This window comes from Myzus persicae, unplaced genomic scaffold (assembly GCF_001856785.1).
Source record: "Myzus persicae strain clone G006 unplaced genomic scaffold, MPER_G0061.0, whole genome shotgun sequence".
In the NCBI taxonomy this organism is placed as follows: domain Eukaryota; kingdom Metazoa; phylum Arthropoda; class Insecta; order Hemiptera; family Aphididae; genus Myzus; species Myzus persicae.
Window position 1 is genome coordinate 598,329 of NW_019104366.1, and position 27,956 is coordinate 626,284.

The 27,956-nt window shown below is 28.7% G+C and overlaps 2 protein-coding genes across 2 annotated transcripts; one reads left to right on the forward strand and one right to left on the reverse strand.

Moving 5' to 3' along the window:
- Positions 1-172: 172 nt before the first annotated feature.
- LOC111041556 (glycogen [starch] synthase) lies at positions 173-16,143 on the forward strand. Its single transcript, XM_022325857.1, is given in 13 exon segments — positions 173-348; positions 4,664-4,807; positions 6,274-6,458; positions 8,691-8,882; positions 9,236-9,433; positions 9,591-9,853; positions 10,532-10,652; positions 10,728-10,894; positions 10,984-11,176; positions 12,008-12,182; positions 13,656-13,867; positions 15,100-15,315; positions 16,064-16,143. Coding segments are annotated over 12 exon segments (2,094 nt in total). The 5' UTR covers positions 173-348; positions 4,664-4,668; the 3' UTR covers positions 16,097-16,143.
- A 272-nt stretch (positions 16,144-16,415) lies between these two features.
- Positions 16,416-27,955, reverse strand: LOC111041555 (low-density lipoprotein receptor-related protein 6-like). Its single transcript, XM_022325856.1, has 23 exons — positions 27,616-27,955; positions 25,871-25,956; positions 25,622-25,741; positions 24,901-25,091; positions 24,651-24,828; positions 24,473-24,585; positions 24,009-24,247; positions 23,765-23,928; positions 23,521-23,694; positions 23,221-23,454; positions 22,642-22,951; positions 22,415-22,559; positions 21,171-21,301; positions 20,878-21,031; positions 20,558-20,819; positions 20,199-20,478; positions 19,837-19,988; positions 19,505-19,761; positions 19,251-19,439; positions 18,218-18,416; positions 17,599-17,917; positions 17,191-17,518; positions 16,416-17,117 (listed from the first exon to the last, which is right to left on the reverse strand). Exons 1-23 carry the CDS (start codon positions 27,953-27,955, stop codon positions 16,682-16,684), a joined length of 5,001 nt encoding a protein of 1,666 aa, XP_022181548.1. The 3' UTR covers positions 16,416-16,681.
- Position 27,956: the final 1 nt, after the last annotated feature.

Consider the following 27,956-nt stretch of genomic DNA (forward strand, 5'->3'; position numbering starts at 1 on the left):
AATATACATAAATAGCAATACAGATGTAATGTTTACGCCGTTAAACGTTACAGCGTGTCCGATAGTTCATGTTTTTAGTGGTCATTGGTTATTACATTTTATCAGCATATTGTATAGGCCTGGTTTGTTTCTAGTTCTCAGCTGTAGACGGCACTTTAGTTATTTTATGTTAGTGATTACTGATTATTGATTAGTGCACGGTGTTCGTGTTTCCTTGTACAGTTGTTAGTTGTAGCTTACTACAGTCTTTCCGTGCTGCGTTTTTTTAGCGTGTATAACGTAAAAAAATATATTGAACATAATTTATTGAATTTAATACATATATCATTTATTGATGAAAACACATTAGTAAGTACCTACCAACTTAGTATGGATTTATTATCAAAAATAAAATACATTGTTTATGATATTATAATTAAATTACATTAAACACACATTTTAAGTTTGAATCAAAATTGGAATGCCCATATTTAGTTTACGTTAAAATAGATAAATATACACGTACAATTTAATTTAATTATTAGTCGGATTAGCCACGAGTTTAAAATTTAGGTTTAAGTTATTTTTACCACAACTTTTAACTTAGTAGAAACACCCAAGTATTTTTTTGTCACTATCTTAAAAGTGCGTAACTCAGAAAATTTAAGTTCAGCAGTTTACGTTTATAGATTTGTGTGTTTTTATATTAGTTTGGTATGAATTATTGACTTATTATACAACGTTAAGGTAGGAACATAATCTGTGTTTGCACTTAGATTTCTTACGATATTTTAATTGTTAAGCAAGTTATAGGACATTTTATACAGCAATATTTTATGTACCCACAACTTCTTTAATAATTTGAATATCGAAAAAAACCGATCACAGAAAATGTTACTTTTAAGTTTGAAAACAAGACGATTTCATTTTTATATTAAAGCTAATTGTCAAGAGAAGAATGTGAATTTGCTCTTAAGTAAATATAAGGTACGTACCCACCTACTGACTAATAAATCTAGCTAAGTTGCTTATACCTATATGGCTAAATGTAATGAGTTAATTTATATTTAAATGTAACGTTAAACAATTGTTTTCCAATATGACAAAGTTAATTAAAAACAATTTTTTTTTTTATTAATTTATTATCTTGTACCTACAGTATAATATTTCTATATTAGGTATGGAAATTGAAAAAAATAAATTTTCATAATTTGTGATAAAATGTTGAATACCTACTTACATATTTTATATTGTGAAACACCTAATTATTTTTATATAGGTACAATACTTTTTATATAACACTGATCAATTAAATGCATACTCTCATTATTTCGATAAGTTTTTACTTTTTAAAAATATTATTTGTACTTACATAATTTGATGTCATAGCAAAACCATTATATTGTTTAAACTAATTTTTATCGTCATAATTTTTTTAAAAACTTTTTTAAGTATCGTTTTTTTAATTCATATCCCCGAGGAGAATATTTTTTGTCTACTTCGATACAAATTGAATTTCGATCGAATAGTTATAAGAATTTAAAGTTCATAAGAGCGAAGTCTAGTGGATCAACATTTATGGATGGATACCGCTATGCCACATATAGGTACTAGTCTCATATAGATATGTGTATACGTTTGATACTTCTAACTAGTTGACTACTTGTTCAAAATTATGTAAAATTGAAAATTATTGTATTTATTTAAATACCTACTCGGCTACTCCAAAAAATGGGAATATAAGATTTAAAATCAAGAAAGTAATAACGATTAAAATTTGTAAAAATATACTAAATTTCTTCAAAAATGAATTTCAGTTAAATTCTATAAAAACAATATTAATTTCAAAAAAATTTGTAGCACATAATTGAATCACCTTGCGTATGAAAACAAAATTATATATGTTTTAATATTATATTATTATGTAATTGGACTATCTTTAAATCAACTGTGATGGGTTTAAACAATTATTAACTTTTATCTAATAACCATGACTGTGAATTAAATGGTTCTTCATCAATTTATAATTAATAATTTATGACTATTTAAATTGATTTAATGTGAGTCACAACAATACTCTAAATATATTACATATTCGGGTTAGATCATATAATATTACGTATAGAATTAAAAAAGGTTTTTGTTTTTTGTATAAAATAATAAGTTCAATAAATATAATATTATTATCCTCATTCCCATATTATGTACTGTATTGTTTTAAATACCTACCTAAAGGCTAAAACATTTTAAATAAGTCATATTATTTAAATTTTTTTTCAATTTTAAGTAAATAATTAACTATGTATGATTTGTTTTCAAATCATATAATTTACTATGTTACTGACAATGCGATCTGATGCAGATCGTCATCATGTAAATAAATACATTTTAAATGATACAAATTTCAAAGATTTTGCTTGTCATTAAGTGACCGAAACCTGAATAGTCAGATGATAGTCATGTAACCTGAAGCTGCATTCAGTAGGTATGTAACTTTTATGGTTTTTTTAATAAAACTGATAAAAGTTAAAATAGTTAAAATAATTTATTTCAATTATTTGATTGAATCATAATATAAATTTCCATTTTATATATAATTTCTTATTTTTAAATTTTCATTTCACTTAAAGCAACAATTATTAAAACAATAGTCAAAAAATTAGTTGTTTAACCTGATTTGTTTATTTCTAATATGCTGCAGATCACGACATTTGCCACATCGCTTTTTGACGTCAGTTTTCTTCAATTGATAAAAAAAATGCGTATATTTCATGTATAGTTGAATTTCCGGTCTATGTGCAACAACACATTTGCGTTTAACAGAATCAATATTGTGTTGTTACTTGTTAATTTTAATATTAGAGTGAATTCGTTTATTATCAAACTTAAAGGTTAGGTGGCATTTATTTATATTTTAATTTTAAATCGAGTCATGAAAATTTTGAAATAGTGATATGTTACATAATTATACATTTGTAACTCACTTTAAGATTAAACTATGAGTCTATAAGGTTCCCAGGATAAAGTTCTTACCTTTAAGTTTGATAGTTGGTCAATTCACTATAAAATTAAGAGGATGTCTGCTCAATATTTGTTTTTATCTCTCAGACTCATAAACCAAAGAAAAAACGCTTTCACCTAAAATCGTTTTTATGATTATTGGGTACCTAACCTTAGAGTAAATTCGTCCATTACAAAATTTAGAAAGGAGGTTATTTTTGAGGATATGCATATCGGTATTATATTATAATATTATTTGACTCAGTATTCGACTTTCAAAATAAATAAAAAAATATGTTATTTTAAATTATGTTTATATTGTTTTGAGACTATATATAGACAAATCGTTATGTCATTCCCTCAAAAATATAATTCTCTATCGATTTTGTGATGAGCGATTTTATTTTATAATTATTCAAAAACATAAAAAAATTATTCTGCTTAAATGTGTTTTGTCTATATGGGCATATGACCGAAGGCCAGAGAGTGAAAACAAATAGTGCGCTAACACCTTCATAAAGATATTTTACAACACAAAATTGGTTCTGTTGAACGCAAATTTACTGTGTTGTACGTTTGGAGACAGGGAAAACTCACCAGGATCATGTGTGGCCCTATAATAATACTCATTTGATTCCCAAAAACATGAACTATTGTTCATAATACAAATAGTCTTCAAATGTCATCACTGGAAACTAACATGCGTTTATTTATTTTTACTTTTATAATATAATATGTATTGAGATTTTTGGTAGGTAGGTGTACGAGTTTGATACAACTTTTAAAAAGCCTTCCAAAAATTCTAAATATTATTAGTGAGACATGACTACGTGAGTATCCGTATTTAAATTTCTTGGTGTACATTAATTTTTATCAGGTGTTGTGGTAAAATGTAATTAATTTAAAATGTTTTATATCATTCAGTATGTCATTCAGTTATGAAACTTAAACGTTACCTAATTTGTGCCATTGAAAAGGTTAATTTTGAAAGTATTTAAAATGTCTTGTCCCCGGACTTTAGACTGTTTTAACTGTTGATTTTTAACCCGTGGATTGATATAAATGTATTTATGTACCTGCAATGTATATTCTTGATAATACATTTTGTTATAAATAATTACATTATGTAATATTATCAGAAAATTATCTATCGTGTATCTGAATTCTAAGATTAAACATGTAGGCTTTTAATATTGTGTAATAACTATTATTATAAATATTAATTCAGTTTGAAATGCATTAAATTAATTAACTTTTATTAATTCGTGAAATTTAACATTAATTAGGTAATACTCCAAACACGTTTTATAGTTATATGAGTGTAAAATAGGTAGGTATCAGGTGTATTGTTTTTAGGGAAGACAATTTCATATAATTATATGAAGTTTGCATTATATTTATTGTACCTATTATAAATTATTTATAATATATCATTAATTTATTAGTTTGGTAATTCTATTTTTTTTTTACTTAAAATTGGAAATTTTTAATTTTGGAAGTCCTGGTTTACTGGCAACATAAATGTTTATGCATGGTTGTTTGCCAAATTCAGTATGTTGCCAAAGGCTTGTCCTTGAACTAGGTTTTACTGACAGTACTTACTCACAATAAACGATATTGAAAATCATTTTCATCATTACAAGCGTTTAAACTTATTTTTCGTGTTCAAAACAATTTTTTCCAGGTACCATGACTAAGGACCAAGCAAGTAAACGTTTTTATCGCGTGGACAGTAATTATGATTTTACTGCATTTATGGATCGCGGCCAAACAGCTGCTTATGAAAACCGATGGGTTTTTGAAACAGCTTGGGAAGTCTGCAATAAAGGTTTGTTTAAAATATATCAGTAACGTTACACGTCTATGCATAATAATTATAATGTACAATTTTAATACATATATTTTCAGTAAATAATTTAATTTATTCATAATAAGCAATCTAAAGCTTGCAAATAATAATAATAAGAAGAACTATTAATTATTGTAATGATATAGGTACCTACTCGTATTACATATTCGCCTATACTATTTTATTTAAATGGGTATCTTTTGCTGCCTACGTTATTTTACTGTTAATTGAATTAAATTTTACTTTTGCAATTACTCATGAGTGGGTTGATAAGTTGGTAATAGGGTGATAAGTGATAACCATATACATAATAACAACAATAACATAATATATATACATGATCAATACAATTATTATTTATTTGAAAAATTACCCTATCGAAATTTTAGTAGTACACTGTTTACATAATAAATAACGAAAACAACTAAAATAAAAATTATTTCACAGAATGTAGAATGTTTAAATGTACTATATTTCAGATGGTTTTAAGACATTTTTGTTCGGTAAACTTAAATATTAAGTTATAAAAAAAAAAACCTACAAACATAGTTTCTTAGTTTAAATAAATTACTCAAATGGTGGATGTAACTTTTTTTTTTAGTGAACACAAATAATTCAGTTTATACCGTGACTATTACATATTTCGTTCATATTAATATATATGTGCTACAGTCAATAATTAGTTATTATAGGTACAAAAATGCGTTTGTTAACAAATTGCGCAAGAACAACACTAAAATGCTTTCATACCAGTCGTACTTTTTTTGAAACTAATGATAACCAGATAGATATACAATTTTAAATTTCCATTACAACTGCTATACTTAGCCCCTTAAAATGTTATGATGCGTTTCATAACATAATAAAGGTATTTCATAAATACGTTCATTTTAGCTAAACTTATTATTAATAAATATTGGCATTTTACTAAAATATTTCGACACTATTTGTTTTTAATGTACCTACGTAGTTGTAAAAAAAAATAAGAATAATTAATAATAACATTTTCGAATATTGTGTAAGTAAATACTAATGCTTATACAATAATATTAAAATTTACAAAATATATAAAATACCTATGTAAAATATTTTACTAATATGCACTTAACTGTTTTAATTTTTTATACTAAATTTTTCCTCAAATTATATTACATTACGTTTCTTCAACAATTTCAAGAGAATACATAGTGAAAAGTAAACTAAAATTAGAGATATAAATACCTAGATACCTTATAAACAATAATGTACTTATATGTATAAGTTTAAGCTATAAAGTAAAATCGTATTTTTTAATGAATAACAATGAAATTATTATAGGTCTTTTAATTAAATTATCAAGTATTAATTTATGCATTAGTAAATAGGTAGTAATGCTCTCACGTTAGAAAAATACTTAATATTATTAATTTATACTTAATGTTTGAACACGGTTTTTGTTATTTCAGTTGGTGGTATTTACACAGTTATAAGATCTAAAGCATTCGTCTCAACTGAAGAAATGGGAGAACAATATTGTCTATTGGGTCCTTATAAAGAAAACTATGCTCGGACAGCTGTTGAAGAACTAGAATTTGAAGGAGGGTCTCCTTATCACACAGCAGTAAATAAAATGAGAGATCAAGGATTTAAGGTAAAACTTTCCTAAAGAGATAAATGATTTTGATGTCTATACTTAGTTGTTTGAATATATAAAGCTATATATCCATATCTACATTTTCTATTTCTATTTGATATTTTGATTACATTGATATCAACCATTTTATCTTTTGGGCAGAGCGAATAATATGTGTGATGACACTTTCAATAGCAGAATATTTAAAACCAAATTAAGTAGTTCCTGGTAGAAAATTTAATTTAATTTCAAATTTGTTTGTACTCTGGGGGAAGCAAAAGTAAAAAGTTCCCAGTTCTTTACAAAATAATTGGAAGAAAAGAGCCAGTGGGTGACACTCTACAAAATCATTGTACACGAAAAACGATTCTGAGCGAAGATGTTTTGTCAGCTTATAATACTATTATTTATTAAAAATACTAAGTATAGTGCATATTTTATGATTTAATTATATGATCGAAATATTTTATGTTACTATTATAGGCATTAGTTCTACAGCTGGTAAATACTTTTTTGTCGAAAAAATTACATTCGAAAATGTTATTGTTTGTCTAAAAGATAATCATATACTTTAAAAGTTTCAAGTATCCACGAACAATATTTTAAAATTACAACAAAATAACGTCCACATTTGAACTTAAAAATGTCTATAAAAACTGTATTTACTTATTTATTTTTTATATTTTTTGGTCGCAGTATAGACTATTTGTGAGAATCTTTGTTTAAAATTGTCAATCCTTAACTATAAAAATTTAACATTTTATAAATGTTTAACTACAAACTCATTTGCAAATGTTCTGCATTTTGATGAATTTTGTCTGATGAAAAAAAATCATATCTAGGTATTTAATATTTATCAACTGCTATTATAAATACTTATAAGGAACCTTGAATTTAATTTTCAAGCACTTCAACCAAATGAAAATTGTTTTGCTGACTTTTATAGAACAAAAAAAATTTAAATTTTAAAAGCATGTATTAGTGTTACAAAACGAGTCAAAATATTTTGAAAACTTTGGAAATTGTATGTAATAAACGTTTGGTAAAAATTGCAAGTACCTATGGGTATTAGTTTCTGAATTACAACAAAATAAGAAAATCGTTCTATGGTAATCTGTTAATTTACGGGTGAATATCCAATATCTAACTTCAAACGCTCTTTAAAAATTAATTTAATTTCTGGTTAACTTTTTTTGTTGTTGTTAAATTTCAGAAAACTTTTGCTGGAGAATCTTGTATCCAATTTTCTTACAGAAACATAGGGAAATTCTCACTTAAAATAATTATTTTCTATGCAATATGCATAATGACATTTTCAAAATATTTTGATTAATTTGTAGCTAATAATAAACGTTGAACCTATTTACACCTTACATCACCATTCTGGGGTACGTATAGGTATATCTATTGACTTATTAATTATAAGTTAGTAACAAAATTATTTTATAATAATTAATGATATAATATATTATGCGATGAGTAAAAATTAGTTCTAGTTACTTACTGTATACTAAAAGAAAAATAAATAAATTATAAAATATCCTTAGAAGTAGAGTCTGACAATCAGGCTCCGCTAAGAGTCATTGATTTTGAATTTATCACATCCTCAAGGAATGCCCTGACACACTCGAAACGAATATTGTATGCACTATGTTTATATATATATATATTTGATGACAAACCAATTTTCCGTTTATTTTGTTTTCAAATGTTTATTTTTAGTATAGGTACTAGGTACTTGTTAACTATTTACGATAATTTAAAAATAGCTTTTTATTTTAATTTAATATAATTCTTAACAGGGATAATTATTATCATACAGCGTTTGCACAATACTTACTAACATTGTGTTAATTAAATGTCAACCAACAATCAACATGATATAATACTATATTATATTAGTCAATATCTATATATTACATATGTATAGGTATATTTATATGCCTATAAATAAATAAATTATATTCAGGAATTTGCGAAAAAATATTTTGAATTTGAATAAATTTAATAAAAAGTTTTAAATTATTATACCTACGTACTCTGATAAATGTCCTAACTCCTAATCACCTATGGTTTAGAGTAAAGGCCGAAGAGCAAGAAAAATAATATGCGTAGTAAAATTGTATTAATTTAGTTCTATTTGCTAGTGAGTACTGATATGCAATTTTTTAAATGATATAGTTTCTTTTTAAAGAATAAATTTAGTATTTAAATTGAGTATTGTTATCCTAATAAAATGAATAAAAACAGTTGTTGACAGGTCGATGGTTAGTCGATGGTAGTCCACAAGTCATATTGTTTGACATTGGTTCAGCTGCTTGGAAATTAGACGAATATAAGCAAACATTATGGGATACGTGCAACATAGGAATTCCACATTTAGACGTAGAAGCTAATGATGCCGTAATTTTGGGATATTTAATATCCGAATTTCTTTCAGAAGTAAGTATTTACCTGTTCGTTAAAATAATAAAATGTAATATAGGTTTTATGCTAATTTTTACGTCTTATATAATATATAAGAGCCTCCAGCCTTTAGTACTTATCTGGAAACATAGATTAAGTGTTTCTAGAATCTAAAAACTTTACTTAGAGTTCACTCTAATGTTGTAGATCATTTCTGATGCATTACAACCCCTCCCCCCAAAGTCTCAAACGCATTTTTCGCCTATGCATATAAATGCATAATATGTTTACGCTTTTGTGCATATTTTCTGCACTTAGAAAAAGGACAAAACGTTCAGAGTCATATCAAGTACACATATAAATATTTAAATACATAATTGCATTTTCAGTTCCGTGTGGCAGCAGCAGCATACATTGATTCAACGCCGTTGGTTGTTGCTCATTTCCACGAATGGCAGGCTGGCATAGGGTTGATTGCATTACGCACAAAAAAAGAACCAATTGCTACAGTATTTACAACTCACGCCACTTTATTAGGCCGATATCTCTGTGCTGGAAATACTGACTTCTACAATAATTTAGAAAAAGTATGTTTCATTTTCTTATATTATTATGTTTAGTGTTTGAAACTTGCTCTGAAAAAACCACTACCTATATTATGTTGTGATTGGTGATTGCAATATATTGGTAGCTTTGATAAATCAAAAAAAAAAACTGTATTTACACTAATATTTTATTTTTTAGTTTAACCTCGATGAAGAAGCTGGTAAAAGACAAATTTATCACCGTTATTGTATGGAACGAGCTGCAGCACACGTGGCACACGTTTTTACCACAGTATCTGATATTACTGGAAAAGAATCCGAGTATTTACTCTCCCGGAAGCCTGATATTATAACTCCCAATGGGTTAAATGTTGTCAAATTTTCAGCATTACACGAATTTCAAAATCTTCATTCGCTATCCAAAGAGAAGATTCACGATTTTGTCCGCGGCCATTTCCATGGGTAAACCTATTATAAGCATGATATATTTACAATTAATACAAGCTATAAATTAGAGAATCCAGATTAATTTTTTTTTAAATAAGGGTCATTTTAAATTATGCTTATACTAGTTATACTTGTAGTTCACATGGATTTTAATTAATTGGAGGAGGGGAGGCATAGTCCCTTAAAATTAAAAGGTTATAATCCGGCCATATAAATGTTTATTTTTACTTTTTAAAAAGGTTGCAGATTTTTTTTACCTGAAAAAATATGTTAATGAAATATTTGATACCTATAAGAACCTATATTTACAATTAATATACTATAAATTTACAAAATTAAATATGTGATATTTTTATACACACAAATTCTTAATAAACATTTGGTAACAAAAATTACATTTTACCTCGATGTAACATTTCATTTCCCTCATTTTAAAATAAATACATTCTTCAATACCTATTTACAACTAGTAGGTTGGTTAAAACAAACACCGAGGATTTGTGATTTAGATATTATTGTCATTTGTCATTCACCATTTAAATTTTAAAATTATAATAAAACATTAGACTTAAACAAATTTTAAATAAGGTACATACACGACGGATTATCCAAATCACCATTTGTATTCGATTTCATTATACGTTTGGTTTTCATGTGCTAAATAGTAAATACACTGATTTATCTTTATAACAGACATTATAATTTCGATCTGGAGAAGACGTTATATTTCTTTACGGCTGGAAGATATGAATTTTCTAACAAAGGAGCAGACATATTCATCGAAGCGTTAGCTCGTTTAAATCATTACTTGAAAGTAAGTCAATAAATAATAGTCCATATATCTGATCTTATTTTACTAACGAGGAACAAAAATGATTTTCAATTGCAGAATGCCAATTCAGACATGACTGTCGTAGCCTTCCTAATTTTTCCCGCACGAACGGATAACTTCAACGTGGAAAGTCTCCGTGGCCACGCAGTTACCAAAAGCTTAAGAGACACTATACTAGAAATACAAACAAAAATCGGCCGGAGGATTTACGAAATTTGTCTAAGGTTAGTATCTAAGCCGATATCATTTATGTTCAAAATGCGATTATATATATTAGATAACTCATAATATTCTGTCCGGACTTGTCTTACAGGGGTCGAATGCCTGTCGAAGAAGAGTTGTTGAACAAAGAAGACACCGTCAGGTTGAAACGATGTCTGTACGCTTTACAGAGGGACGACCTGCCGCCGGTAACTACTCATAACGTAGTAAATGATTGGTGCGATCCTGTATTGAACACGATACGGAGATGTAAACTGTTCAACACCACATCCGACAAAGTTAAAGTAAGCTGATGATATACTTGATGACCATTGCCGCATTAAGCCAAATGACCGCCCGAGGCAATGTACAATTTGCTTACATATTTTTAAAAAATATCATATGATTTTCACCCCATTTTTTTCGCTATCACAAACACAGCAGAACTATAATCCTAACCCTCCGTTAGTTTTAAAATGTTAGAGTATATTATTGTACTATTTTAAAAATTTAAAACGAAATTCGTGACGGAGAACGTATAATATGATATATTTTATAAAAATTTGCCGCCTCTCTAATCGCCTTAAAATTGCCACCCTGGGGCAATTCCCCCCCCCCCCTTGCCACCCGTTAAATGCGGCTCTGTTGATGACTGCAGATGACTGTTTACCCATTTCTTAAAAATAATGTTGAGTTCTATCATATATAACCTTGCAGTTAGACCTACTACCTTAAATTATCGGAAATTAAAGACAGGTGATAAAACCATTGTATAATATACATTATACAACCCAGTTTTAAAACGGCTTAATAATTTTAGAAAACATTTTAAAAACTATAATAATACAGAATTATTTTAGAACAATATTTAAAGTCATGCTACCAATCCTGATACACCTATAGTGACTAGACATAATGTTTATTTAAAATATTGTAGTTACAATTCATAGTAAATTATATTCTTAAATATCAAATTAATTTTCTAATAATATCAAAGTATGCACTATATGTGAACACTATTGACGTCCATTGTACGTACATAGACATATTACATTGCCATAACCACCTCTATTCACATTCTGTACCACAGGAATAAAAAGGAAGCTTATGTTATATTCGTTTGCATGGTTTTATAGATTGTGTTCCATCCGGAATTTTTGTCCTCGACTAACCCACTGTTTGGATTGGACTAAGAAGAATTCGTGCGTGGTTGTCACTTGGGAGTATTCCCCAGTTACTACGAACCCTGGGGATACACCCCCGCCGAATGCACGGTCATGGGAATTCCGTCAATAACTACAAACTTGTCAGGTAACTACTATTTACTATTATTATTGTTACTACCTATGAGTGTACGACATGCCGTTTTAAATATAACATAATAAAAATAAATTGTGTGAATATCACATTATCACCGATTATTTACCTTTTGATTCTTGGGGGACCAATGAATGTTTTTACCATTAATTTTACAATAAGTGTTTTTTTTTATTTTTTGTGTCTGTATACACTATAAGTCGTCGTCAAAGGAATGCTTCGATTTTCAACTTCAGTATCTTTTCTGCAGGGAAAGTTAATGTACTTGGTGTATGTAGGTAGTCACCCTAAATTCCCAGTTATTTTTATAAGCACCGGAAAAATAAAAAAACTGAAATTCTTACCCAAAATCGTTTTTGACAAAATTGATTTTTTAGCTTTAGTGTAACTTAAAAAAAATTAACTTATAGATACATTACATTTTCACTGAATGTTGTATGAGAGTTTTCTATACACCACAAAATTCCCAAAATATTTTGACTCATGTTGAGCTATTTAGAGGTATTTTTGATTTTCGATTGTAAAAATTGGCTTGGTCAAAAAATTTGAAAATATATTATAAGTTTTCTCATTATAAATTGTTTGTGGAAATTAAAAAAAAAGTTGGGAGTAAATCCAGTATAATTTTTTTACGACCGTCTGAATGTCAAAATTGACAAATTTTGGCGATACTGAATACTTACTCGAATTTTCACGGAACAATTTTCTTACTTTGTTGTAATTTGAAAATCGAATAATCATAAATACTTGAAATTTTCATCAAATGTTTACTTGGTATTGCATATCTACTACGTACGCCACTGTTTTGGCTAATTAGTGAAAATAATTAATTTAAACCAAGTGTTTAGCCACCGATCGGTTGGCAGAACAATTTACAATAGCTTTAGAATACCTATAGGTAATTCAGTTATTATTAAATAAAACAATAAAATACATTTCAAATTTTAAATAAAAATTAAATTTGCTTACATACCATTACACATTTTCTTCGGTATTGTAGGTATAAGCAATCTTCCTACCGACTAAGTCAATAAGACTGTCTATATAGACTTAATATTTATCATACACATCGTAAATGTGTGGGACTTTATTTTTACGAAGTATTTATTTGTTATAATTTACATTTATTTTAATCTACTTTTTATAACGTTGTCTATCTGCAGACCTGCAGTAGGCACCTATAGTTAATTTTTGCTTTTGAGTGAAATGGCGAATAATTATGTATCGATGTCTCATTATAACCATAATACCTAAAGCTTATTAAGTTTTAATTTATGTTGATATTTGAATAATAATATCTGTGAAATTTGGTATTTACATAATATTATTATTTATTATAAATCCAACCTACAAGTGTTGGTAGATTATAGTAATCTATGAAATTTACATGTGCCTCAGTATATTATATACCAATATACATGTGCCTCATTAAAAATGAATTACAATTTTGTGATCTCGCATTTTCAGGTTTCGGTTGTTTTATGGCCCAGCACATCGCTGATCCTTTGAGTTACGGAATTTATATCGTGGACCGCCAAAACATCAGCATCGAAGAATCTGTCAGACAACTCGCGCAGTACATGTACGATTTTGCTAGAATGAGCCGTAGACAACGGGTGATACAGCGAAACCGTACAGAACGGTTAAGTGATTTGCTCGATTGGCGTAATTTGGGTATTGTAAGTGTACATTTTAAAACTTATATTTTATCTTATAGTAATCGGATAAAAATTCTGAAATCATAATTGTTATAATAATCATATAAAGTTAAACAGGTAGGTACCTTGTGAACGGGTTTTCTACTTTTTTGAACTTAACTTAATCCTTCAAAATTAGATATTTAAATTGTAAGTACTTATTAACAATATTTTTAAATATTTACAATATTGAAATGGAAAAGTCAATTTAAAAATGAAAAAAAGTCGTTTTCGAGTACATTTCACGACGAATTCAATTATGTACCTACCTGTTATGTTTTCAGACATTTTATCGGATTAATAGGCTGATTAATACGATTAGCAAAAAGTCTATACTTTTGACCAAAGCAAACAAAATAACTAATATTCGTGTAGTGCGTCATTGACTTGTACGTGCATTTGAGGGAGAGTCGCTATTTATTGTACACACTACACACTGTCACACTAATGATCACTTCGCAGTTCGCACACATAAAGGCCCCTGGTGCCGGCTATTTATTGAGGAGCAAATTATTGGCAACTTAATTCACACATCATCTCATTATGTAGTATACTCGTTTCCAAATAATTTTGCGCAGCCTCGGAACAGTAGGACCACTGATCGGCCAGTACACGGCCGCGCATAGATGGCACTCAACGGGATTACTTTTCGCCATAATTTTTCCCAAACTTATTTGGAATAGAGTAAAGTTTAAATGGTTATTAGTGTGGGTAAATCTGTGATCGGGGATATATGAACGCGGTGTATGCAATTCCAGGTGAATGACATAAACTAAAAAATAACGAAATATTATGTTGTTTTACGAAAATGACGTCAGGAATATAGGTAACTCATTGACTACTGAATATTTTAAAATAATTAATTTTGTTTATTTGATAAACAACAACATTATACAGGCATACAGCCCGCATTGAACTAAGATTTTTTTATTTGATTCTAAATAATGGTATAAAACAATTTGTAAAAAAAGCTAAAAATTGTCTTTTTAAAAGACTTATTATTAAATATGAAATCAAAATATTGAAAAACAAAGTTCGATGTGTGCCGTTAAATATTCTCCTCTATCAATTAAAAAAAAAAATCAAATTGGTTGATTCTACGGAGCAGGATCATTATTCCCGTAGTGTGTTTTTGACTTTTGTGGATAAACCGGGCGCCTTAACGCAACCCACAATACTTATAACTTGACGGTAACAATTACATTGCTTTTCAGTATTATCGTCAAGCCAGGTTGAAGGCGTTATGCCAAGTGTTCCCGGATATGTTTGACAAAGAAACAGAAACGTTATGCATCACAGAAGCATCGAGACGTCGATACAACTATCCTCGTCCTTATTCTGAACCACCATCACCATCAAGTAGCCGGCCGACCACACCAGGCGCTTCACTGCACGGTTCCGATGACGAAGATATTGATGATGAGCGTGAGGTAATGCAAAATATAGTTATTCAAGATGAATTGATTGAATGATATTTTTATCATTTTGCAATCAAATTACATTAGAATATAATATGTTTAGTGAAAAACAAAAGTAATCCATTATTATAAGTAGGACCCGGATGTTGATGCGCTAAAACACTATAAATACGCTCTAAAAAATAATAAAAATATGGATTTAACATAGAAAACATAACGATTCCCCTAACATTTATATTTTAATTAAAACTATTACTGTCAATATTGAATATTGCAGTCAACAGCACGACATATCGACATATATTGATAAAGATTGACAAAATATGTATTAGAATTGAAATTGATGACGATATATTATAAATAATTGGTTCTTGTTTGTTATTATAACCGTCATTCTCGGCATATTATAGATATAAAAATAATAAAATATTGGTTTCTTTTCAATTTATAGAAAATATAATAATGGAAAATAACTAACTTAATATTTTTCAATCAATTGTTAAAATAATGCCCTTTAACTTCAAAAAATAACATAAAGTAGTAACAAAAATTATCTGTAAACAAAAAATATATTACAATATGCAAAAAAAAATTAGTTATAAAGATTTGTATGTCACTGACCAACAGATTTTAAGCTAGAAAAGCTATGGTATTAAAAAAAGGTTCAAAAGCCATCAAAATGTGGGCCCTAATAATAAAATTTCCATTGTTTGTGGCAGTTGAACTGTATTCTAATCTATGCATTTTATTATTTTTTCAGCTTGCGGAGCTTTCGGAACATATAAGTCATTAACTATACCTTCATAGTTTGTTGCTGTAATAAATATTAAATATTATATTGAACACATAATATAGTACTTCTGAAAAATGTATTTTAAATTTTCTAAGTGTAAAAAAAATGTGTTGTTTTTACTAAAAATACATATATTTTAATGAGAGTTTACGTCACAATATTCTTTTTCTTTTATGAAAAAACATACAAAAATATAATTAATTGAACCATTGTATATATATATATATATATATATAAAATAATAGTAAAATAGTTTTTTCTTCTGATCTGAAAATCAGAAATAATGTATAAGTACATTCATACAACAAGTCTTCAATAATGTATCTTAAATAATTATCATTAGTTGTAATGGCAATGCTCAGGTCACAAAATATAAATACACATATACAAATAAACTTAGTTATTTAAAAACGCTTACAATAATATTTTAAAAACTTAACCTAAGTAGGACATCAATTTACCATAGCATGATAGCTATGATAAATAGAACAAAAATATTGTATTCTAAAAATTGTTACAAACAATGAATAAAACAACAATTCACAAAATTATAATAAAATTCAATTATTATCAAAAAATAAATATTCAACAAAGCCTTTTACAGCTATTAGGTGATGGGGGTGGTGCATTTGGGCTAAAATAAGTGCTCGAGGATGGCGAATGTGATCGAGGAGTAGGGGGAGGAGGGCATGGTTCAAGAGGTAATGCAAAATCTGAATCATCATAAATATCGGTGGGCAAATCATTTTGTGAACACAATGTGGGGCAAGGAGGTTCATAACGCTCATCATATCGCAAGTATTGATTTGATCTGATGTAATCATTTGTTTGCATTGTTAGTGTAGTTGTAGGACTTGGTGGTGGATTAAGGGGGCTACAGTTTGATGGGGAGATCAAGTCAATGTGTGTTCCATTATGCATAGCCGTATAAGCGGACGTTGAAGAATATTGTCTGGGAATAGGCATAGCAGTGTATGTAACTACATTATTGCTAGTCAGACTTGGAGCATGGTCTAGATCACTGAAAACAAATTAGAAATAGAAAATGTATAAATCAATATAATTGCACAATGAGAACATTTTATTTTACATACCTTTTAGCACAACGATATATAATGATCAACAACAGACTGAATACTGTCACAAAGAAAATTATTGTGAAAAACAATGTGCCTTTGAATGATTTGTCGCTATTGGGGCTTGTGGTATGGCCCACATTTCTGATCAACGAGCAAGCCAAATAAGTTTCATCAGACCCATCAATGCAATGTTTCCAACCATCACATACTTCCTTAACTGGTATGCATGCACCATTAGAAACGCATTGATATCTATCGTTTGAAAGCAATCCAGATTCACAGCAACGATATTCGTCTGAACCATCAGAACATTGTTTAGTACCATCACACACCCAGCTTCTCTCTGAAAACAATCAAACATAAAACAATGTTAACATATTTTTGCTTTCTGAATTGATTTTTTTTTTTTGTTCATGTACACACCAATGCAATGGCCATCTAAACATTTGAATTGATGTCTACTGCACTCTGAACAGTTGACTTCATCTGAACCATCATGACAGTCTGTTTGGCCATCACAGCGCCATATCAACGGCATACATTCTGCACTCAGCGAATTGCATATAAATTGTTCAGGGCCACAAACTGGTACATTCACACATTGGCGGTCACTCATTATGAGACCTAAGGGACAAGAGCATTGATGGCTGCTGGACGTACTCTCATTGACTCCAGTGACAATGCACAAATGTGAACACTGACCATGCTTGTTCATTGCACTGCAAGGATGTGATGCTAAATTCTAAAATATTAAGTTATAAATGTTTAATACATATAATATGAAATGCCAATTTAAATTATGATGAATAATTTAAGAAAATTAGCAGAAGGATTGATCAATTTAATTTTCAATGTTATTAAAATAGAAAAATTAACATTTTGATAAAAATTACTTTGGTCAAATCAAGTTGTATAGACAATTTTTAAGGGAAAATTTAAAGCAAGTGAATTGAAAAGCGAGATTAGAAAAAGTTTACTTCAATTTTTGGGAAAATACTATGAACGAATGCTTAAAGATATAACAATATAAATATTTTATTACCTCTGGAGTAGGAATATATATAGCAATGATGTCTATTAAATGAGGAGTTTGATTCATGACAGTACCGCCATCAGTAACGAAACCAGTGGATTTATTAACTCTTTCTATTGCCTGCTTTTCTTTATCAATCCAATACAAATATGGGCCAAGAACAGCTATATTAGTGATTAGTGCACCATCAAATGAAATCAATGTTTTCCTAAAATTACAAATAAGAAATAAAAATTAAATAAAAATATAATATTCACTTAAATATTCTATAGTAATATATACATGCATTTGGAAAGATAACTGTAATAAATTATAAACATCGATTTTTAAAAAAACATTTTTTAATTAATAACAAAAAATAAATGCTAAGTATTTACCATGTTGTATTACAACAAAATCTAGATGGAAGTAAAGAGGGGATTATGTTATACTGGACGAGATTTTATCCACTCCTTTAAACTTATTAGTATAACACTAGTGACAAGTTATTATAATAATACTTTGATGATAAATACTAGATTGCTCACTATAGTACAAAAAGTGTTGTGATGAATTTACAAGCAATCCTGGTGTTGTTATCCAGAACTAACTAGTTGGTGTATCTTATAATTTGGCTGAATTCATAGAGCTGAAGTTACCAAATCAAAATCCGATCTGTAGTTTACAGGTCTGGTAAGTGATAGTTTACAGTCATTGACACTGTAGGGATTTCTAGCAATACCCAGTTTTATTTACAGAACCGTTCAAGGTTCAGTAAATCGCTTCAGGACATTTATGCAACCCACCCATACAAGATTGATGAGGTATTATATTTTTTTTGGTTGATAGGTAGAAGTGTGTTTAAATTACCAAATAAGCAATTATAATGGAATATACAGTCAATGTATGGATTATTGGGATGTATGGATTATTATGGATCTTGTATGGATTATTTATGTAAGTTATTTCGATGAATTTAGTTTACTATTAATAAATGTAATTTAAAATAAACACAATAGTCATTCCAACTATGAAGTATGCAATATATATATTGTTTGTTTACCTTTGATAACCATGAAGATCACAAACATCTACTTTACTTGAATACGAAAAATAAACCATATTTTGTACCCTGTCAACAGTAAGTGCTTCGAGAGATAATAAATCAGAGGCAATGATAACTCTATTATGGCCATCAATACGAGATCTTATTACTCTGTGTTGACTTCCCAAATCAGTCCAATAAATATAACTAGAATTTTGAAATAAATTAATCTTATTAGATAACTATAAATCATAAAAAATACAAATGTTTACCCTTTCTCGGGATGTATCGCCAAATTTCTTGGTTTTTCCCCATCAAAACTTTTAAATACAGATCCTTGGAAGCTGCTATTTGTTAAACGAGTAACATTTATAGTATCCGTTACAGTACAAGTCCAAAACAATAATCTATTATATGGATCCAAAGCGAGATCATATAAATTATATGTATTGCCATTGTTTCCAATAAACATATTTGGATTTGAACCATTCTCGTGACAACGTTTAATCATCTGTGTCCTGCCATCAATCTAAAAAATATATAATTGTACAAACATAAGCTAAGGTTCTTAGGAAATTAATAATATAATATTAAATCATTTTACCCAATAAATCATGTGTGATATTGGATCATATTCAACTGCTTTTACATGTTTCAGTCCTATAACGGGGAGTGAAGAATCAGAAGAATCATCTATATCCATTACCACCCTATAAAATGTTGTTTTCTGTGCCACAATCAAAAAACTATTTGGTGCTAAAAAATAAATATTAGTGATTGAGATTGAGATTCTAATTTTATTAAGTTAAAATGTAGTTTGTAAAATTTAAAGGAGCTGTGAAACTGCGATTAAAATATTTGAGTAGTTTTTTGTTAATTTGTATATTAATACATTTATTTCTTTAAAAAAAATGTTAAGCCAAAAGGATTTAATTAGTTGAATATTTTTCCAAAAATTGTATTTACCTGAGCAAGTGTTATTTTTAAATAATGTGAAATGTGTTTCGCATGAACAGTGATATGGCAATGGTTCATAATCTTTTGTTGATCCTTTTACAAGACACAATTGTTGGCATCCTCCATTATTTATAGCACATGGATTTGTTCCGGTTTGACTTAATTTATCAAAGGTTATCAAGTCCGTAACATGATCTAAATTTATCTTAGTTTGCTTTAAAATTATACCACTTTGAATATCGACTTGGAAATAAGTTCCATTTGTCCAATCCAACCAGTATAAAGAACCCTAAATTGTTTCAAATAATTAATACAAAAATTGACAGTAAACTACAGCTATTTAAAAACAGATATGTAACTTCTTTTACCCTGAAATATGTTATTGCAGACGGGTAACTACCATAAGGTATAGAGACAATTTTACTTTGACGTCTTCCGTTCAAATCAATACTTTCAATGGATCCACTATTTGGTGTCAATGTTGTCCAATAAATCAAACCACTGTCATAATCTGAAGTAATACTTATGACTCTACCAATTTTATTTATTAAACAATGTTTCCCTTCACCGTTCATAGATGATTTATGAATTGAACCAGTAATTCCATCAAATTCACTCCAATACATAAATCTAATAAATAAGGAAAATATTATAAGAATGAAATCTATGTATATTATATTACACTAACCCTTTTTTAGGATCTAGTAATAAATTTTTCGGGTTTTTGATGTCATTCCAAAGTAAAACTTTACGCATAGTTCCATCTAATCTAGACACTTCAATTCGCTTAGTGCCAGAATCACACCAATATAAGTTACCACCAATCCAATCAACAGCTAATCCTATTTAAGATAAAAAATATTTATTTGAACAATCTGTACACAATAATTTATGAATTATAATACATAAAGTTAAGCTTATAATAAAGTTGAAAATATTTTGTTATACTGTAAATTCTACAACAAATGGTTAAAAAATTACCTTCTGGAGTTTGTAGGCCAAATGTAATAATTCTTTCAGCCATTGACCCATTTAAGTAAACTCGATTGATTGTTTTTAATCTGAGATCAGTCCAATAAACACGTTTATTCTTGATATCAACATCAACAGCACTAAAAGTTCATAAAATAAGTAATTAATACTTAACAATACAAACATATATAATTTCAATACCTAATAGCTTAAAAATAAACAAAAATAGATTTCTAAACTTAATAATAAAATATATTGAATATATTTAAGCAAATCATACTTGTAATAGTTATATGTTAAAATTAAATTGATGATTCATGGTGATAATGGATAGAATAAATCTATGTATCAGAATTCGAAAGTGTAAGATAATATACAGTCGCCTCTCGGTCTCTCAATAATTCAAGTTAATGGGACTTAGGAAACATTTTGAATAGTTGAAAGGTTTGAAATATTTAGAGGGTAAACAGGCAATTTGAATTACGAAGTTATGAAGAAAAATGTTTCACCTACAATAATAATTTGATAGTTATCGGAAATAATAAACTAAATTAATACACAATTTTAAAGAAAATTATTAGCTATAAGATTATAAGAAATACATTTTGGCATAAGCGCCAAGATATAAAAGAAAAAACCATTGGATGCTTTAAGTGAAAAGCCACTAACATTTGTATTTTAGCCAGGATTACGGGGGAACCGGGATCATGTTCCTCGGATTCAATACAGATATCGAATTACGGGGAGTCTCTAACGGGTAATACATTTTTTATAATGCTCAGCCCCTCAAACAAATTTCAATGGGTGCTTGGGCACATCAGTGCAATTATGAATTTATGTGAATACACTTTGAATCGCCGTGTTAAACTTCAAATTGTCATGTGTTAATGGCCAGATTTCTCTAAAATTTTACTACAATTTACTGATCGTGCTGTATTGTATTTATTTGAATTAATGCTAGGTTTTTAAAAGAACGAACAATTACTACAAATTACTGAAAGTTTTGAATTATTGAGAATTGACTGTAAATGTACGAACCAATTTTATCATGTAAACCTTATACGAAAATAAATTGCAAGATACTATAGAAAGTTATGATATACATTTGCAGTTTCTAGCTCATTGAATACATTTAAACTATATTCCAATGAGCCCTATGGCCTGTTTATACAAAGGTATTTTTTTAATCAACTCTATAACCAACTTAAATTCAACTAAATACTAAAACTAAATATTATTTATAAAAAAATTACCTCGCTTCTTTCAATCCAGCTACAGGAATGACATCTGAATAATGACTATTTTCAGTACTTAATATTCCAATATGTTCGAATCGGGTAAATAGTAGAAATGATTCAGACAGTATGCAAGTTTTTCCATCCATAGCCAATTCATAACCTAATCAACAAAATAAAATTAATTAATATCTTTTCTTTAAATTGATAATGCACTGTAAATTTCATAATCATACAATAATTACCTATTTCACAAGCACAAATGTAGTAGCCTTTAGGTTTATAAAAACAAAACTGACTACAATTTCCATTATTATCACCACAAGGGTTGCCATTAAGGGGCTCTTTTAAGTTCACAGCTTTTACACCCATTAAATTTGGTAATTGATCTATAATAATTTTTCGATCAGATCCAGTATTTTTATTAACTCTGTCAATTGTACGACGCTGCCAATCTGTCCAATAAAGGTAATCACCCAATTGAGTCAAACCAAATACATGGGGCAAATTTTCACTCACAAGTTCTTTACGGTCTTCTCCGTTCATACCAACAACCTATAAAATAAAATATAATTTAAATAAATACCAATCAAATACATGGAGATACTTGGTACCAGTGTTAGGTAAGTTCATTTTTAATAATTTGAATATTTTGAAATCTTTAACGATAGATTGGAAGTCAACAGAATATTTATTTCATTCAAGTTTGATATAATAATTTGAATAAACACATACAAAACTATTAAGTATTTAATCAACTATTTTGTGTGAAAATTATTTTATTTTTAACTTAAACTATTACAATAAAAAATGTGTTAACTTACTTCTATTCTATCAGTTTTTGCGTCACAAAAATAAACGTTTCTTGACTTTATATCCAATGTTATTCCATTTGGCCATCCTAAATCATCTCTAAGTAAAATTATTCTATCATTTCCATCTAAATTGGAACGCTCAATTTTTGGTCGTTTGTCATACCAATCAGACCAAAATAGCCAACCTAATTCAGGTGCTACAGCAACACCTCGAGGTTCGATTAAATCATTAGCAACTATAACCTAAAGTACAGAAAAAACATGTTATGCTTTAGGATATGATTTTTACAGATAAATATTTAAAATTACTCTTCGGTGTTTCCCATTTAATCTAGCAACTTCAATCCTATCTGTTCCTGTATCTGTCCAGTATATGTTTCTTGCAACCCAGTCAACAGCTACTCCATCTGGATGGTAAACCTCATTTGAAATAACAACTCCTTGATTACTTCCATTCATTTTTGCTCGTTGTATCATTTTAATCTATATTAAAAGATAATTTATTATTATTTAAATTATTAGTACAAGCATTAAATTTAAAACAAATAAGTACTTCATCATCAGTCCAATAAATATACCCATCAACAGGGTCATAATCGATAGCAATAGCATGAGCTAAACCAGTTAGAGGTATAGACATAATGGTATGATCTGGAGAATCTAATGATATTTGATAAATATCAGTTTTCTGTACAAGGAATAAAACTTCTTGGACACCTACAAAAAGTAATGATTGCAAAATAATATATACAAACATCAAAGTAATATTTTTAATTAACTAATATAGTTTAACAAACCTTCAGCACAATTATGATGGTCTATCAGCTTTATTCCAGTTGAACAAGCACATGAATATCCAGGAGAATTTGGAGAAAGAAGACATAAATCTGAACAACCTCCATTATTTTTATCACAAAGGGTAATTTTTTCTGGTTGTCGAGCAGCATTCCATACACGAATATCCATTGGTACATTATTACTATGTATAATTTCGCGGCTATTTCCACCTCCTCTGCGATCTACAACATGAATCGACCTATCGATAAAAGAAAAAATGATTAGTACAGTTAAAAGTTTTGTGAAAGTTTCAAATTTGAAGCATATATATAAATCATAAGGTAAAAAAAAAGTAATATAATCATTCTATAGATAACTGTGTTTGAAATAAAGTTTTTTTTATCTCTTAACAATAAAACTATACTTTTTACAAGGTAGCTACTGATATATTTTGTTAAAAATAAATAAAAATATTTTAACAAACCATGTCTTCCAATCAGTCCAATATAGTCTATCTTGATATAAAGCTATACCATATGGATATGGTATTCCTTTTTCAAGAATAGTTTTTCTATTTCTCCCATCATAATCCATTATCTAGATAGAACATATAAATATAAGTGTTTATTCAAGAACAGAAAATTTTTTTTTAAAATACTCACATCAATAAAACCAAGTTTTCCATCAACCCAGTAGATGTGTTTGGTATGAAAATCTATAGTTAATCCATTTGGCCAAAATATGTTATCACTAACTATGACTTTTCGTGTAGACAAATCTCCATTCATTCCTGCGCGTTCAATTTTTGGAACTTCACCCCAATCCGTCCAAAACATTATGCTAGAATAAAAAATAATAATAACAATACAATACACTTAGGATTAATGAAATATGTGTTAACATGAAACATACCCATCCATAGGAACTAAAGCTATAGCACGTGGTTGATCAATATCTTCCCAATAGAGCACTTTTCTATATCTACCATCTAATGATGCCACTTCAATTCTATTAGTATCGCCGTCAGTCCAATATATTTTTTTAGTAAGCCAGTCACAAGCTAAACCATCTGGTGTAATAATACCAGTATTCAATATTGCCACCTATTTTATTTAAATGATAAAATACGGTATTATAACTATACAATATTACAGTCAATAAAGTAAGATTATGCAAAAATTCAAAAATATAAACATATTATAATATAATATAAATAGTAATACTCTATCATATAATAAGAGTAACCTCAGCTGCGATAATGGGTGTGGCTAACAAGGGATCGAGTGCGAAGCTCCTGGGAACTATTTAAGTATTCCAACGACTGCTTACCTAGCATTTTGCTTAAATTAACACAACAAAATAAATGTTTGGCATAACAAACAAAAGCTGACAACAGAAATGGATTTACTGATGAGTACGATCTAACGACCAAACCAGATGAAAACATTCACTGCTCGAGGTTACTTTTATATGAGACAAACTACACTACTACAGAGTATAATATATTTATTTATTTTTTTAGATATATATTTAATGGTATTACTTATTAAAATAATAAGTAAATAGTTTGAATGTAAAAATTAATAATGCACATGATTAAGAATTACCAATTGAATGAAATAAATATTTTTACCTTGTTACTAGCGTGAGTTCCATTGTAAGAAACACATTGAATAGATTCTTGACCATGATCAGCCCAGCATATCAACGATCCTTTATAATAGAAATCAAGTGCACTTCCTTCAATAAGATCCTGAATACATAAGAAACAGTTAACATACTAGTTGTTCGTTTTAATAAAATGGTATCTAACCATTAAGGTTATACTGATCATAATTACAAATTTAAACAAATACAATTGTAAGTTTAACTTGGAACTTACTTTAACAATAACATTAATCCTGGTCGATTTTGACATATTAGCCATTCGGATATCTTTAGATGTTGTATATATCAAATTTGGATAAGCTAAACAAAAAAATTAACATTAGATAAATACAAAATTAATTTTATAATATTTTTGATAGAACTATAGTTAGAGCAGTAAAAATCAAGTGTTCGGATAAACTTAATCAGTATGTATGTATTATTTTGTTTTTAGACAATAATTTCATTTTGGAAAATTTATTATCTAAATTATTAAATGTACCTACAAAACAAAATGTTTCAACTGATTTATATTAATAATAAATATGATATTAAATACATAAGTATGCACTATACTAGATTAGTTATTAATAAATTTCAGTGCTTTAAAAATAATCTTATTCTTGTTTTTAATAAAATTTAAAAGAAAATATTGAATTATGATACAAATATTAGTTATGTTTTATTAGTCTGAGCTTATGCATACACTGTGAACAATACATTGTGGTCTTGTTTATGAAACCTTAGCTGTAATAGTTTTTTAGTATTCACTTGAAAATTTAACAAAAATCAACAAATTAAGTTGAAAGGCCTCAAAAACATCATGACCACATTTGCAATCTAATCGACTTCATCATGTATACAACTTAGGTATTATGTAGCTATGATATTTTAATTTATTTTTATACTTCAATATTATATTAAATTAATGCCAAAATGTTACAGTGAAGATAATTTTATTTATATCATTAATATAATATTTGAAATAATTTTATATACAAATAAATGTAAATCTCGTGTAAATACTTGTTTACCTATGTCTATTTTTATTATTTTATCAACAGATACACAAAGTAAATACAGAGGTGAACATATAGCCAAAGTAAATAATAATGCAAAGAATCAGTACCTATGTTAAATTAAATATAATAGTTTTGATTGTCATGCATATAATACTCAATATAATATATTTAAATTACAACAGGTGGGTGTTATTTTAATAAGTTGTATCTGGTTTCTCAAACCCTTAGAGCCTCTATGTTACTTAATAATTCTAATACAAAATACACCAAAACAACTAAAATACTTAATAGTTAAGTATTAATCATTAACACTAGAATAAAAATATTTATTCTTATGAATTTTTCCTTTCAAAGGCAATCAATTAGATAAACTGAAAATCAAACTTATATTAAATTCAATTTATTAATTGACACAATGGTACCAAAGTAAAAAAATGTAATTAAGTGCCTTGATCATAACTCATAAAATATAATGTTATAACGTCAAACAACATTATACAACATCGAAACATTTGACGATTGACATGTAGCAGGATTATTCAGCCGTTACTGAGAACGCTTAGTAGGACCGCCTGCAGTCAACATTCTAAATGATATCCGAGCAAATATTTGTGCATATCGCTATTGGTGTACTCTTTGGTTCAATGCGATATGTGTAACGACAGGTATCACCATGTATACTGGGAATTCGAACAAAATATAAAAGCGAGGAGTGTCATAGGAATTTTGCGTGAAAAAAACCAACTACAGGAAACAAAACATGACAGTATGTGACGAAGGCGTTTAGTAAAGCATTCAAACGCTAGTAAAATCATGAAAAAAAGCTTTTAAAAGGCCGTGACGATGACGATGACATGACAATAGCAATAACAAAGGCGGCAACGATGGCGGTACGCCGCGACGAAAACGTTGAGATAATTTTACCGAAAACCTAGTCGGTAACCTGACCGGTACTCACCATTCACGAGCGACATCATCGCGGTACAGCACAACGCAACACAAATCCATGACGACGTCATCTTGGCGCATTTCATGGAGACTGGTGTCCGGGTCGTCGCAGGTAAAACGGCAGTGATCGTGCTCGGAGCGCCCGCAGTGGTGTTATGATCGGCAGTGACGGCAACGGCGGTGGCAGCAGCAGCAGCACCAGCACCAGCGTCAACGGCACAAGGTTCACGACGGGCGGTCGTCCGGCGGGACAATGGTCGAGCAGCGCATCGTCTTCGCTGTGGAGGCGGCGGCGGATCAGCAACTCGGCCGACGGATTGTCGTAGCGCGTCCGGCGTCGTCGTCGGCATC

Excerpts from the sequence above, each read along its gene's own strand:
- LOC111041555 (XM_022325856.1), bottom strand. The coding sequence starts at position 27,955 with ATGCCGACGACGACGCCGGACGCGCTACGACAATCCGTCGGCCGAGTT. Across the intron at positions 20,820-20,877 it reads TTACTAGATCCTAAAAAAGG|ATTTATGTATTGGAGTGAAT; the intron begins GTTAGTGTAATA and ends CTTATTTATTAG. Across the intron at positions 19,440-19,504 it reads GCGATACATCCCGAGAAAGG|TTATATTTATTGGACTGATT; the intron begins GTAAACATTTGT and ends TCAAAATTCTAG.